The sequence below is a fragment of the Equus przewalskii genome, chromosome 3 (assembly GCF_037783145.1).
Source record: "Equus przewalskii isolate Varuska chromosome 3, EquPr2, whole genome shotgun sequence".
Classification (NCBI taxonomy): Eukaryota; Metazoa; Chordata; class Mammalia; order Perissodactyla; family Equidae; genus Equus; species Equus przewalskii.
Window position 1 is genome coordinate 116,904,438 of NC_091833.1, and position 14,892 is coordinate 116,919,329.

Genomic DNA, 14,892 nt, shown 5'->3' on the forward strand with positions numbered 1-14,892 from the left:
ATAGAGATAACTATGGGAGTAACATGTAAGGAGCTGAAGAAAGGTTTCCTGGTCATTGTGAATGACCTTCTGGAGAAAGGAAGGAGAAAAGTGCATACAGAGACTGTATCCTATTCAAGAAAGAAAAGGATGAATATACAGGAAAGGACATTTAAGTGGAGACAGAAAATTAAGGAAAACATTTGTTTATTCAACAAACATCTAGGGGCCAGTCCAGTGGTGCAGCGGTTAAGTTCTCATGTTCTGCTTCGGCAGCCTGGGGTTCGCCGGTTCAGATCCCGGATGCGGACATGGCACTGCTTGGCAAGCCATGCTGTGGTAGGCGTCCCACATATAAAGCAGAGGAAGATGGGCACGGATGTGAGCTCAGGGCCAGTCTTCCTCAGCAAAAAGAGGAGGATTGGCAGCAAATGTTATCTCAGGGCTAATCTTCCTAAAAAAAAAAAAAATCTAAGAGCCTACAATGTGCCAGGCAATCAGCTAGGACAAAGCCTTTATAAGGCAGAAACAAAGGATATAATTTCCAAACCAATAAAGGAGGGGTAATAAAGTTGGCAAACTAACCAAAAACAGCCTTGAAAACAAAACAGGCAAACAAAGGCTCTGGGAAAGCAGGAAGGAGAAAGCCTAGAAAAAAACTGATGTATAGAAAGTACACAGTAACATCATGGAACCAAGACTAATATACCAGCAATACCAATAAATATAAATGGACTAAATTTGCCAATTTATTTTTATTTTACTCTTGAACTGTCAGAATGTCAAATTGGATCAGAAAAAAAAAAAAATCCAACTATCTGCCACTTATAATAACAATCTTAGAACATGGAGAAATGGAAAAGCTTAAATTAAAGCATAGAATATGCTGCCTCAGAGAAAGCTTGTATAGCTATATTAACAACAGACTTCATCCGTAATAGGACTTTTAAAATAAAAGATTCAATGCATCAAAAAGAGAATAAGGGACGTTTGAGAGGGAGAAAAAGGCGACCATTGATTTTATAACATTATGAGGCTGGTAACCTTCATCCCAAAACCAGATAAAGACAATGAAAGAAGGGAAAATTATGATAGCCTCACTCACAAACACAGATTCAAAAATTCTATAAAAATATTAGCAAACCAAATCCATTGGTGTATAAAAAGATAATCATAAGTTAGGTTTATCTCAAGAATGCAAGTGTGGTTTAACATTCAAAAATCTTCAGTGCAATTTGCCACATTAGCACAGTAAAGGAGGAAGCCCATTTAATCATCTCTATGAATGCAAAATAACCAAAAAAAGAAAAGCTAAAATTTAACACCCATTCATGGTGACAAGTATGAACAAATATGAATAGCAGTAACCTTAGCAAGACAGCTGGATATAAAAGCAGCAAATCTATTATATTTTTATATATCACAAAGTTAGCATTACGATATTTAAATGGGTACTATTTATAAAAGTAACAAAATATATAAGGTACCTAGGAACAAATTTAACTAAAGAATCTAAGAATAAATCTAATTAAAGATGTTTACGAAGGTAGTTATAAAATATTACTGAAAGAAAATAAAGAAAACCTAAATAAATGTAGAGAGATACCATTTTCATGGATAAGAGGGCTCAACATCTTAAAGATGTCAATTCTCCCAAACTGGTCTACAGATTAAAATACAATTGCAATAAGACTGTCAATAGCATCTCTGGAGAATTTGTAAACTGACTGTGAAGTTTATATAGGAGCAAGGCTAAAGCATAGTTAAGATAAGGCACACAGATTTGGCGTTATCTGATAGAAAGACTTATTATGAAGCTACAATTTTAAAAAGCAAAGTATTTTTTGGAGTCTTGACAGTGGAAAAGAACAGAGGACTGAGAAACAGACCCACATATACGTTGAACACATGATGTGTGGAGAGGACTCGGCTGAGCCACTGGAGAGGGTGAATTCAGCACTCCGACAACTGGTCATCCACGGAGAGAAAAAACTTCACTTGCCACCCACCTTATTCCATTCATAAAAATCAACTCCAAAAAATTTTTAGGAAAAAAAAGAATCTTTCTGACCTCAGGATAGTAACGAATGTGTTACATCAAAACTGCAAACCACGAGAGAAAAGATTGACAAGTTGGATGACATTAAAGTCAAGAACTTCGTTCATCAAGACACCATAAAGCAAGCGAAAAAAACAAACCACAAAGTGGGAAGACACCATGCGCAATACATAGAATCAGCAAAGGATTAAGAGCCAGTACCTATAACTCCTACAAATCAAAGAGAAAAAGACAACCCAACAGAAAAATGGGCATAAGGTTTGAGTTGGTCCCTCAACAAAGAGGAAACCAGAATCTTTATGATCAAGGAAATTCAAATTAAAGGCACAGTGAGACACCATTTTGCAACTACTAGATTGGCAAAAAATTAAGAAGTCTGACGATGGCAAGTTTTGATGAGGATATGAAGCAATCTGAGCTCTTACACTAACTAGTGTGGGACTGTGGGGAAAATAGCATGTTTCTGCACAGTTAGGGCATTCAGAGCAAATTTTACTGAGACTTGGGACCTGGTCTCCAGGTCTTGAGACTTGGCAGTTAAATGATGAGGGGATAGACAGTGCAAATGTCAGGAGACTGATCTCCCACGGGCATGTTCTCACATTTCAGACAGGTGAGACCTGGAACGTCTCCTGGGAGAAGTTCGTCTTACATTCCTCCTGGAGATGTTTGCCTACATTGCAAAGGGTAAGAGGAAAAACCCAAGATTCTCCCCACTGTCTTGAAGGAGAATTTCCTTAAAGAACAAAGATTTTTCACCCCGTCTCAAGAGAGGAAGGAGACAGCGTGTGTATAAGCTCCCAGATTCCTGTTTTTGGGGTTCCTTGCCTACGATACAACACCAGTATGTGTAGGGTGACACCGGATATGGCTCTCGTTGCACCCAGGGGTAAGCAGAGGCTCGGGGGAACCAGCGTGGTTAGTACAAGCCAGTAATTAAATCTGGCCCTGCTCCAGAAACCTGGCATCTACTGTCAACATGAACAAATGTAGATACTGAAAACCTAACACCCAGCCGTTACCTGCAAAAATGAATACTGCTACAGACTAGCCATTCCACTCTTTGGATAGACCCCAAGAGATTCCTTAATATACACACCTGGAGACATGTGCAAGAATGTTCACAATAGCATTATCATCATTTCTTTAACGGCTCTGTGTGTGCGTGTGTGTGTAGTGGTATATTCACACAATGGTTAACACATTTTAACCACACACAGTTAAAATGAACGAACTACAGCTATAGATAATATCTTGGACAAATCTTTGAAATGATAATGAATGATTAAAAAACAAGCTGCGGAAGACTGTTATGAAGCTATTTTTATAAAGCTGAAGCAGCAGCAAAACTAATCAATATATTGTTAATGGGATTCAAACACTTCTGATTCCAGCAGGAACATGGTGGTCACTTAGCTCTGAATATTCTCACTTTTCCTGGAAACCACACAAAACAAAAGGAGAACAATAAGTGGTGGTACGCCTTGTGACTCTGCTCCCATTTCCTCCACCTCAGAGTCGCCCCTCTCCATCTTACGGACCCCGTCCAGCTTCCCCGGGAAGCCCTGCCCTGTCTAGTCGAGGTGGGCCAAGTGCTTCTCCCCTCTGCTCCCAGCCCCGCGACCAGCCTTGACCGCAGCATTCCCACGCAGCGCCGAGCCCCCAGAGAGGCCAGCGCACGCTGTGGAAAGGCGCTCCCTGCGCGGAGCAAGCGCTGCGGGGACGGAGACCGAGCGGTTGCAGGAAGCACCAGGACCCCGCGCCAGCGCGGACCCGAGGGCGCTCCTCTCACCACAGCCGGGCTGCACGGACCAGCTGGCGCTCCACGCCCGCTGCTGCTATGGTCTGCGCCCCTGCCTCTGGATTTGGGGCAGAGAGGGACGCCATGTCACCCACTGGCACCGTTTACACAGGATAATGATTAGAGCTGCTCTTTTCAGAGAGATTTCAATCATGAGGGCTTAGCTGTGGCCTTTTTAGTATTCTCCAGATTGTTTTTACGATCTATTTTACAACTTCCTTTCATTGTACTAGGAAAACTGCACAAGATCTGTTTGCTGCATCCAGTACTGCCCCGGCCTGATAGCTGACGCGCCATCATTAGCTACGCCACAGAAACTCAGCTTAGAGCTTCCAATGCCATGCCTCACTTCATTCTTATTAAAAGAATTAAGAAAAATAATTATTTTTTCTTCGAAGGAATTATTTTTAGTAAGCAAAATAACTTCATATTCTTTTAATAAAAAATCAGAAGAACACAAGATGACATTAAAATGTCCTGGACCCTTCCCAGTTTTCACTTACTATGCCTGAGGTAACTACTACTATCAGTTTGGAGTGCTTCCTTTGAATTTTTTCTATCTATAAACATACGTTTATTTGAAATGTATAAGTTTATTTGAGAGGAGTTGAAATTTTTTACACAAAAACCAGATAATATTAAATGTGTGTATTTTTGTGACCTGCATGTGCCTTAGGGAGCTTTCTGTATCGGTAACACCCAGACCCACCACTGCGGCAGAGAGCGCGTAACCACTCTCGACCTTCTGACGCCATGATGGGCATCTGAGCCGGACACACGCCGGGCAGCTACAGGCCAGGCGCCCCAGCCTCCCTGCAGCAGGCTGCAGCCACGAGACCAGGCCTGACCAATGAGGAGAGCAGACACGACGTGCACAACTGGCCCTGTGACCCCACACCTCCTTTCTGTCTTCTGGCTGGCTGGATGTGGACGTGAAGCTATTTTGCATGTGCAGAGCAGCCAGCTTCGAGTTCAGGTGGAGGCCACACACGGAGGATGGCAGTAACCCAGCACAAGGAACCTGGGTCCTGAGGAAGGGCCGCCTCGCTAGCCCCGGACGGCCTACCGAGCCTTCCCGAGCGGGACAGCGTCCCTCACGCTGCGTGGCCACCGCTCGCGTCCACCTGCTACAGCGCTGAAACTCACAGTACTTGTAAGTGAGTGCACGCATTTCCAAAGTACGGAAATGCCACATTTTACTTCACTCCATTGTCAGTAAGTATTTTTATTCAATCAAGAAGATATTTATTAAGTGCCTACTAATGCTGCCAGTTTAGAAATGACTCCTCCTGAAAGTCCATCCCTCTGCACGCAGGTGAGTGTCCCCAGGGGCCGCAGTCCTCAGACACTGCGGTCTCAGGATGCCTGTATACTCTTTTTATTTTCATGGGTTTCATCTATTGATAGTTTCCATATTAAAAATTAAACTGAGAAATTTTTTTTTTTTGAGGAAGATTAGCCCTGAGCTAACTACTGCCAATCCTCTTCTTTTTCTGAGGAAGACTGGCCCTAAGCTAACATCTGTGCCCATCTTCCTCTACTTTATATGTGGGACGCCTACCACAGCATGGCTTTGCCCAGCGGTGCCATGTCTGCACCCAGGATCCGAACCGGTGAACCCTGGGCTGCTGAGAAGCGGAATGTGAGAACTTAACCACTGCGCCACCGGGCCGGCCCCTAAACTGAGAAATTTTTAAATATTTAATTCATTTGAAAATAATAATAAATCCTTTACATGCTATCATAAATAATATATTTTCATTTTAAAAATTTCCAAAATCCATCATATGCAAAGTTTACAAACATGGATTTTGCTACTTAACCAGATATTTTAATTAATATTATTCTTAGAGTATCAATTTTCAAAGAAGCAGAATTAAATATCCTTAATTCAAATTAAACATAACTCGATCATTTTTGATGATATAGACAGCATTTCGAAATCTTGAATTTTCTTCCTTTCACACCAATCCCTTTTGTTAGTCATAGACTTTAAATTTTATCTCCGTTAGTACCAACTTCTACTTCAACTGGCCGTAGACATTAAGCTGAAAGAAAAGCAAAGTAAACAAAATGGAAGATCACCCGTTAGTAAACCTTACTCAACTCTGTTCAACAATTTCATACACTCGGTCAAGTCTACAAGTGCTCGGCACCAACTCCCAGCCCCAACCTTCCTTCCTCCCCACGCGAGGACGTGTTGCTGCGGTGGGGTCAGCTTCTCGAGCATCACCTGGGTCAGCGTATCATGGGGAGGGCTCTGGATATCACCAGGAAGAGGTCCAAATGCCGAACACTCATCTCCGTGTACCTCCCACTGCACTAGCATAATAAAAGAGCCTGAGGCAGAGGTGCCTCCCCGAGTGGGCAGAGTGGGAAAAGTACACCTTCTCTTTGGTTTCCCTCGGGGCTCCCACAGCAGTAAGGGGTTACAGAAAGCCGAGATCTGGATTGAGCTAAAGGACCAAGAAGGTAGTGACAAAAGCACTGGGAAAGGAGAGTAATGAAAAGATGAATCTGGTGACTATCTGGACACAGAACTGATAGGACTTAGAGACCAACTGGTGACAGTGCAGTGACATATTTCTTCTAATAGCTGGCTTTCTTTTGTGCATACAGAAATAAGAAAGGCTGTGTGCCAGTACTTTAAAAGGTAAGATTTACTATAGAGTTAACGAGTCTAACATGGAAGCAATCAGCAACGTGTAAGGAGGCCACCAGAATCCATCCTAGGACTGAGAGAGGGTGCCGAGGGAAGAATAGCCCCAGAAGGGGCCCTCCCCAGGCCTGGGATCAGCTGTGCTTGCAGCCCACTTAGAGGAGGAGCTCACAAGGTTGTCCAGGCCAGAGCTGCCCCATGGTCACAGGAAACACTCCTCATGGGCACAGGTGACCAAGGCTGGCTTAAGGAAAAGCTGGGGAATGAGACGTCCTTAGGGGGGTTGAAAAGCTCCACCACATTGCCAGGAATCTAGAAAGCCACTGTAGGGCTGTGCCCATGTCCAGGACTGTGCAAGCTCACAAAAGGCCTGAGAAGATCCCAGCTCTCACCTCTGGCTGACCCAGAGGCTCTGCACAAGCAGGATGTGAAGGCCAAGGCAGAGTTGTCAGCTGCCTGGCTGGGCACTGAAGGTGTGCCCCAACACGCACTCAGAGCTCCTCAGCACAGACGGGAAGACCGACTGGTTCCAGGCATCTAAAGAAATCTCTATCCAGTCATTAGCTGACCACTAAGCTAACCAAGCAGAGACCATGTGGCCACACACAGCAAAGAATGCACGTTACAGAATTAGTTCAGAAAAGCCCCCACCACGACAAACGGCAACAACAATAATGACTGTCTGTGTTAGAGAGAAGAGTCTTCGCGCGTGCAAAGAGCAGCTGCATCCTGTTGGAGGCTCCACCCACGTCGCTCGGTTGTTGAGCGGAAGACTGCATTGTGTAGAGAGTGCATATGGATGCTGGGTGGCAAACGGCTGTGCCGTGCCAGTCAGCAGGGTATCGCCTCAGCGCCAGACCACCCTTCTCTGCCAGCACGGGATACTGGCTGGCCCTTGCAGACTGCACTGCTCCCCTGCCCGCTGGCATGGCAGCAGGCTCTGCCAGCAGAGGGCCCCAGAGGGAAGTGTCAAGTCTGAACAGTTCATTTCTGGTTTTGGCTGTCTTCAGGAGGTGTGCACTGGAGTAGTGTCACACCTCCCCTCTGGGGGCTCTCCTTCAGCCTACAGGGCCTTTTCCTCTGAGTTTTAGTCTCTTCCTTGTCACGTTTCCCTCCACCCCTTTCTGCAGTTACTACCTTACCTTCCATTAGAGCGCTCTTAGCAGTTAACCACCTTTTGCCTAGTTAACAATTCCTCACACTAAATTTTCCCTGTTCAAATCACTGCTGTGTTTTCTGTCTCCTGGCTGGACCCTGACTGATATAGCCTGGTTTTGTGCACAGCAAGACACTGAAGCTACTGTTACCACGGAGAAGACCTCAGAGTAACTGAGGACATCCAACTACTCAACATTCCACGACCACTAGCATCTCCCCAGTTCCCTTTCCTATTGCCTCTTCCTCTGCTCATTCCTGGGCATTTCCTTCATCCCTTCCTGGCCTGTCCTCTGCTCATCCTGACAAGCCTCCAGCCAGTTCAGGCAAGGCCAGGAGACCCACCTCACGACCTCTGGAAGCTTCTGCCAGTCCAACAAGGGATGCTCATAGACTGAGCTCATAACACAGGGGAACCCGTATAGCAAAGTAAAAAGCAACTGATAAATTTCAGAGAGATTATAGCAAGAACCCAATGAAACACAATTCATTACTACTTATTTTCAGATAAATTGTGTCCCATCACACTGCAAAAGGAATTACAGGTCATACAAACTAATGTAGGAGGTGACATGGAGCCCTAAGTTTGTCTTAGTCTCAGCACTTATTTGCCACTTGACTGTGGGCTAGTCATTTAATATGCATAAACTTACTTTCCTTCTCAGTAAAATGAAAATAAACATACTCTGCCTGATGAGCTCCCAGAATCCCCACCCAGGCCCAACAAGGAACAGAGCTCACTGTGAACCAGTGACTGCCCCACTGCAGCGCTCCAGCACCAGACGTGCCAGCTCCATCACAGGACTCCATCCTCTTGTTGCAGTGCAACAGCAGCCAATACCTACATTTTACATTTTTGTTCAAGGTGCAAGAACATTAGAAAGAAGCCAAAGATCCTCAGAAATGTCATCAATCAGTCTTTGACAAAGGAGCAAAGACAATACAATGGAGCAAAGACAGTCTTTTCTATAAACAGTGTTGGAGCATCTACATCCAAAAAACGAATCTAGACGCAGACCTTACACTCTTCATAAAAACTAACTCAAAATGGATCATAGACCTAAATGTAAAATAAAAAATTACAAAACTCCTAGAAGATAACACAGGAGAAAAACTAGATGATCTTGGGTTTGGTGATGCCTTATTTTTATTTTTTTATTTTTTATGTTTTTGAGGAAGATTAGCCCTGAGCTAACATCTGCCACCAATCTTCCTCTTTTTGCCGAGGAAGACTGGCCCTGAGCTCACATCCGTGCCCATCTTCCTCTACTTTATATGTAGGATGCCTACCACAGCATAGCTTTGCCAAGCAGTGCCATGTCCACACCCGGGATCCGAACCGGTGAACCCCGGGCTGCCAAAGCAGAACGTAGGTGAAGCCTTTTTAGATACAACCCCAAAGGCACAATCCATGAAAGAATTGATAAGCTGGACTTCATTAAAATTAAAAGCTTCTGCTCTGAGAAACATAATATCAAGGGAATGAGAAGACAAGCCACAGAATGGGAGAAAAAGTTTGTAAAAGACATGTCCGATAAAGGACTGTTACCTAAAATGTACAAAGAACTCTTAAAACTCAACAATAAGAAAACAAACAATCTGATTAAAAATAGTCCAAAGATCTTAACAGACATCTCATCAAAAAAAATATACAGATGATAAGTAAGCACATGAAAAGATGTTCAACATCATTTGTCACCAGGGAAGTGCAAATTAAAACAACAGTGAGATACCACTACACACCTCTTGGAATGGCAAAAATACAGAACACTGACACCACCATTGCTGGTGGGAATGCAAAATGGCATGGCTACTTCGGAAGACAGTTTGACGGTTTCCCATAAAACTAAACATACTTTTACCATCATCCAGCAATCCTGCTCCTTGGCATTTATCCAAAAGAGCTAAAAACTTAGGCCCACACAAAACCCTGCAGACAGATGTTTAAAGCAGCTTTATTCATAACTGCCAAAACCTGGAAGCAACCAAGATATCCTTCAGTAGATGAATGGATAAATAAACTGTGATACATCCAGACAATGGACTATTATTCAGCACTAAAAAGAAATGAATTATCAAGCCATGAACAGACACGGAGGAACTTTAAATGCATGTTACTACAGGAAAGCAGCCAATGTGAACAGGCTACACACTGTATGATTCCAACTATATGACATTCTGGAAAAGGCAAACTATGGAGGCAGTAAAAAGATCAGTGGTCCAGGCTGGGGTAGGTGGGAGGGGAGATGAATAGGTGGAGAACAGAGGATTTTTAGGGCAGTGAAACTACTCTGTATGATACCATAATGATTGGATACATGTCATTATAAATTTGTCCAAACCCATAGGACATAAAGCACCAAGAGTGAACCCTAATGGAAGCCATGGACTTTGGGTGATTGATTATGATGTGTCAATGGAGGTTCATCAATTGTAACAAATACACCACTCTGGTGGGGGTTGTTAATAGTTGAGGAAGCTGTACATGTTTGAGAGCAGAGGGTATGTGGAAAATAGCTGTTCCTTCCTCCCAGTTTTATTGTAAAGCTAAAAGTGCTCTAAAAAAATTAAGTCTTTAAAAAACACAAGCAGCCCAAGGTCTGAATCATGACCCTGCTTAATCCTGACTGTTAAACCTTAGATAAGTCACTTAACCTCTCCAGGACTGGTCACTTCACACTTGTAGACTAGGGACCACAGCATCCCCGTCTCTCAGGTTTCCTGAGGTCAGAACCCCACTATATAATCTAAGACAGCATAGTGCTCTACAGTGCATATACATAGGGCACTTCCAACTCAATGAGAATGGATATGAAGTTGCACCACAGTCCACAAAGAACCATACAAACACCATTGATTTCTATCAATGTCATTGTTCACTTACACACTGGCAATGGAGAAAATCCATTTGTAGGATACGCATTCCAAGAGATGGTGATTTTCCCAATTTCGAATAATATTTTAGCCACGTTCCAGGGCCTTCCCTCCCCAGCTCCAGCCCCACCCAAGAGGGAAGCCCAGGCTGAAGCTCCTGCCCACACTACAGGTGGGCCCAGGGGGCAGGGGCAGGAGCACTACCCTAAGAATCCAGCCTGCTGCAGTTCAGACCACAGGACAAGAGGAGGGGAGGCCACACAACTGCAGAACTCCCACCAGCAAGTCAGCTGAGGAACTGAGTTGGAAACCCATATGACTACAACTATGTTTATACAAACAAAAATCTGTACTTAACAGATATCAAAATGTTACCCATGGTCACTTCGGGGAGGTAAAACTGCAGGAGATCTGTCCTTTCCCCCAAGCTTAAATTTTCTTTAATGTGTTTTATAATGAAAAATAGTAAGACTTGGGAAGGAGATGGATCTTGAACACAACATTCATTAAACACTACCGCCCCACAGCTTTCCAGCCCTAACCAGCCAGCGGCTTTTAGAGGGTTTTCTCATGAGATTTTTCAGCTATCGAGAACAAAAATGTGAACAAACATATTTTGAAAAGGTCTTTTAACACTGTGAAAGTCCTCTGAGGAAAGTTCCTTTGAAACAAGCCAGGCTAAGTGCCATCCTCTTCTCACCCAGCCACAGACCCTCCCGGTTCCAAACGGAGCATCACACCACTTCGCAGCTGCACCGCCAGCACCGCTGGCCCAGCCCTTCTGCTAAGCAGAGTCCTTTATAGTGATTCCTTACCTCCAGCTCCAAATTGAGCCCTTGTGTGGGCAGACACACATCCCAAAGGGACACTGAAGGACCTGGGGATTTTAGAGCCGCGCTACACCAAGCATGGCCCCCTAACTGTTTGATATTCGTCCTCAATGATCAAGGAGCTTGAGCCACTAGCCACTGTTGAATTCGGCTGGCGTTTTTCCGTAGCAGGATTTCTTGATGAAGGAAACAGTGCAAGGATCAACACCACGGTGAAGCTCCCCATCCTGAAGTGAACAGTCTCCGTGTCTCAAGAATTTTCTCACCTCAGACCCTGGGACGAAGACTCTGGGGCCAGAGATAAAACAGACTTCAAAGAAGCTGCAGGGACAGAACCTCCCAGGCACCGCAGTCAGAAAGGGCAGGAAGGAGGGAGGAGGGTCTCATGCGGGGCTGTAAGAAGTCAACGGCCCTTCTGCTACCACCTGTCCTGCCCGGATGTCCTGCCCAGGACCCGCCAAGAGAGCCGGCAGGGCCAGGGCCAGTGCTGGGGCTGAGAGCCCAGAGGGCTCCTGGGCAAGACACAGCCTGCAGCACAGGAGCAAAGCAAACGTCCTGTGACAGCCGAGAGAGGCCACAGGGCAGCCAGAGGAGGCTGGGACAGAGAACTTAGCATTAATGTGCCACCATTGCATCAGTAATTGACTAAGTTATAAAATCAAGCTCAATTTTGCTGAACCACTCCTAACAGGCTTACCTTTTTGTCTTCCTTAGTCTTTCTAACATTTCGATGCGGACCAAAAATGTTTTGCATCCCAAAAGCCTTCCTGGACCAGTCCCTTTTCTGGGCACTCAGCAGGGGCTGCGCCAAGCTGCCCTCCACCCTGTAGCGGTCCGCGGGAATCTTGCTCATAGGAGGGGGCAGTGTGCCACAGTTGACACTGGACCATCCGTCGGTGGAGTCCGTGTAAGACTCCTGGTCGCTGGCGTGTCCACACTGCCACTCCTGCAGAACGTGAACTGGAAGCCACCGCTGGCCAAAACCACCACCAGGGCCCACAGCACCCCTCTTGGAAGGAGGAACTGAATTCCGCAAGGAGGCCGGGGGGACCTCCACGTGAGAGGCGGGCCCTAAATGCTTAGTGAAGTCCCGACACCTGTCACCCTGTGAGGCAGCTTCAAACAGGGGTCCCCCTTCAGGGTCATGGGAGAAGGCCCCGTTCCAGGGGGCGCCCCAGGGCTGGGAGCCCCTGCCACCCACTCCCTCCCAGGTGCTGCTGCTGGCGCCATGCCTGCCCGAGCTGGCGCCCAGGTCGACAACGAGCACCCGGCTGCTCTTTTCTTCCTGGTTGAAATTTCCAATGCCGCTGTCACTGTTGCTGCTGGTGCTAGTGTTCTGATGGGCATCTGCATCCCCATCCACAAAGGCCCGGGCCCGTACCCCCTCAATCAGCTCGCCCATGTCTCTGTACAGCACAGAGATGAACTGGAGGACAGGGAGAGAGGACGCCGGGAATTCAAGGCAGCCATTGGTGTCAGGGTCAGCCGTGCACTCAAACCCAAACCGCCGAGCAATGCCCTGATGGATCTTGTGATTGAACAAATCTGGATCCACCATAAACACGTGGCAGGAAGTCCGCAAGACACCTTCATCCTCCTGTGCCAGGCTCCCATCATCACTCGTCTGCATGGTCACAAGCCCAAAAAACCTCCTGTCATCTGGGCACACAGCGCTGAATGCCAGCTTCTCGGCTGGGTACTCGGCCAGGACAGCAGCTTTGTCGGTGCAGAGCTGCACGCAGTCATGCATGATCTTCATGGTCACCAGAGAATGGATTTTCTGCTCTGCCCGCAGGCGCCGGAGGCAGCCACGGATGGCCTGTAAACTGTCAGACTCCAGGTTGCAGCTTGTGGAAGGAAGTTCAATAGAACCTAAGTAGCCTACGACCATGGCAACATTTAAAATACTTGCATCTAATCCAAAATCTTCATGATTCTCTAGTCCAATAGTGAAAACCGAATCATCGTTAATAACTTTTGCTATTTCCTCTTTAGAAAGCAGGTTGGAAGTCCGATTATTTATACATTCATGCCCAAGGTCAAATCGTGCAGCGGCCGACTCTGAAAGGGATCTTTGTTTCAATTTCAAGGGCTCTGAACTGCTTGCACAAAGACTAGGATTTTCAAAGATCATATTGAAAATTCCACCAGACTGCATTTCTTCAACGACTCTCTCTGCTCTATTGATACCTAATGCTTTAGAATCAAGTTTGGGCCTCAGCCAGCCTTTTCCTTCATAAAATCCAACTTCTTCATCACTGGAGCAGGACTCTAAGTGGCTGATGCCTTCACCAATCACCATGTGTAGGACACCAGAACATTTCCCAATCAATTTCACTACATCTTCATGGGACGCTTTCTTCACATTGATTTCATTGACAGCAAATATCTGATCTCCAGCGCGGAGGCCCACAAAATCCGCAGGGCTCCCTCTCATGACACAGCTGAGCACACAAGGAGCCTGACCAGAAAGGGTGAATCCGTACCCTGCTCTTCCTCGGGCCACCTCCACACTCCTCATGCGAGGGGGCGCCGTCCCGTGCAGCGGGCGCTCTGCCGTGTCCCCTGCTCTATACATCTCGATGTGCTTCTAAGACGAGGAGCATAGTTCACTATTCCAGGGGATCCATAGTTCAGGGAAAACTTGATGCTACCATATTTTTTCTTGAAATAGTGCCCTAAGGAAGAAAAATGAACAGCTCATTATTGAAAAGCCCATATTTCTTTTACTTACTGGTATTACGTAAACATAAAAAGATAATGCATAACAAAAACCATCACAGAAAGAGTCTCTAGTTACCACATAAATGTTAAATGAAAGAGAAGCAGTAAATCTTAAAGTCAGGCTAAGAATTTCCTTCCAAAGTAGAAAACACTGCTCTCTCAGAGCCTAATCCTGCCTTGTGTTTGAGGAATACAGGACTCCAGCAGAATCTGCCTCCTGGCACTCTTCTCCTCCCTGACTGGATGGAAAAAGAAGAGACCTCGAAACCCTAACTACTCAAAGTGTGGTCCGAGGACTAGCAGCCCAGCATCCTGGGGGGCTCTCAGGCTCCTCCACAGATCCAATGCATCCAAGTCTGCATTTAATGGAGGGGCAGAGTCAGAGTGAAAAGCAGTCCTGGCTACAGACATAGGGATGCCTGATCCAGCTCCATCTTTGATCGCAAGCCCCCTCCACGAGAAGTTTTCCCTCAGGATAGGAAGTCAGCTTATATTCTCTCATATTCTGTGCGCCCCACTAATTTATTTTGAACAAGGTACTGATGCCGGCCCTGATATCAGTTCCCTCACATTAATCCCAGAATATGTGGGGTTAAAACCAAAGCACTCTTTCCCTGCTTACTCCCCAGCTCCCCGGCTCCAGAATCCACCATCCACCATGGAGACAAACTCCTGGATTCCTTAACATCCCCTCCTCCTCCCTGCAAAGTGTCCCAAGGCCAAACACAGTCTGGTGGGAAAGCTCCAACCAGCAAGGCCACTGACTTCCCTAGCCTCTCTACAAGCAGCCACATTGCTCACAAACCTTTAA

At 45.9% G+C, this 14,892-nt stretch overlaps 1 protein-coding gene across 4 annotated transcripts in view; it reads right to left on the reverse strand.

Annotated features, from left to right (window-relative positions):
- Nucleotides 1-14,892, reverse strand: part of RGS12 (regulator of G protein signaling 12) — a 132,766-nt gene that overhangs the window by 86,186 nt on the left and 31,688 nt on the right. For 3 of the 4 annotated variants that reach the window (XR_011538379.1, XM_070613442.1, XM_070613443.1), the window contains exon 2: nucleotides 12,055-14,035. The exons of the other annotated variant lie outside the window; for it this stretch is intronic. Coding sequence is in view for 2 of the 3 variants with exons in the window: in XM_070613442.1 (XP_070469543.1) it covers nucleotides 12,055-13,935 (1,881 nt within the window). In the remaining variant the exon portion in view is untranslated. The remainder of the gene's footprint in view (nucleotides 1-12,054; nucleotides 14,036-14,892) is intronic. 4 annotated transcript variants of the gene reach the window in all.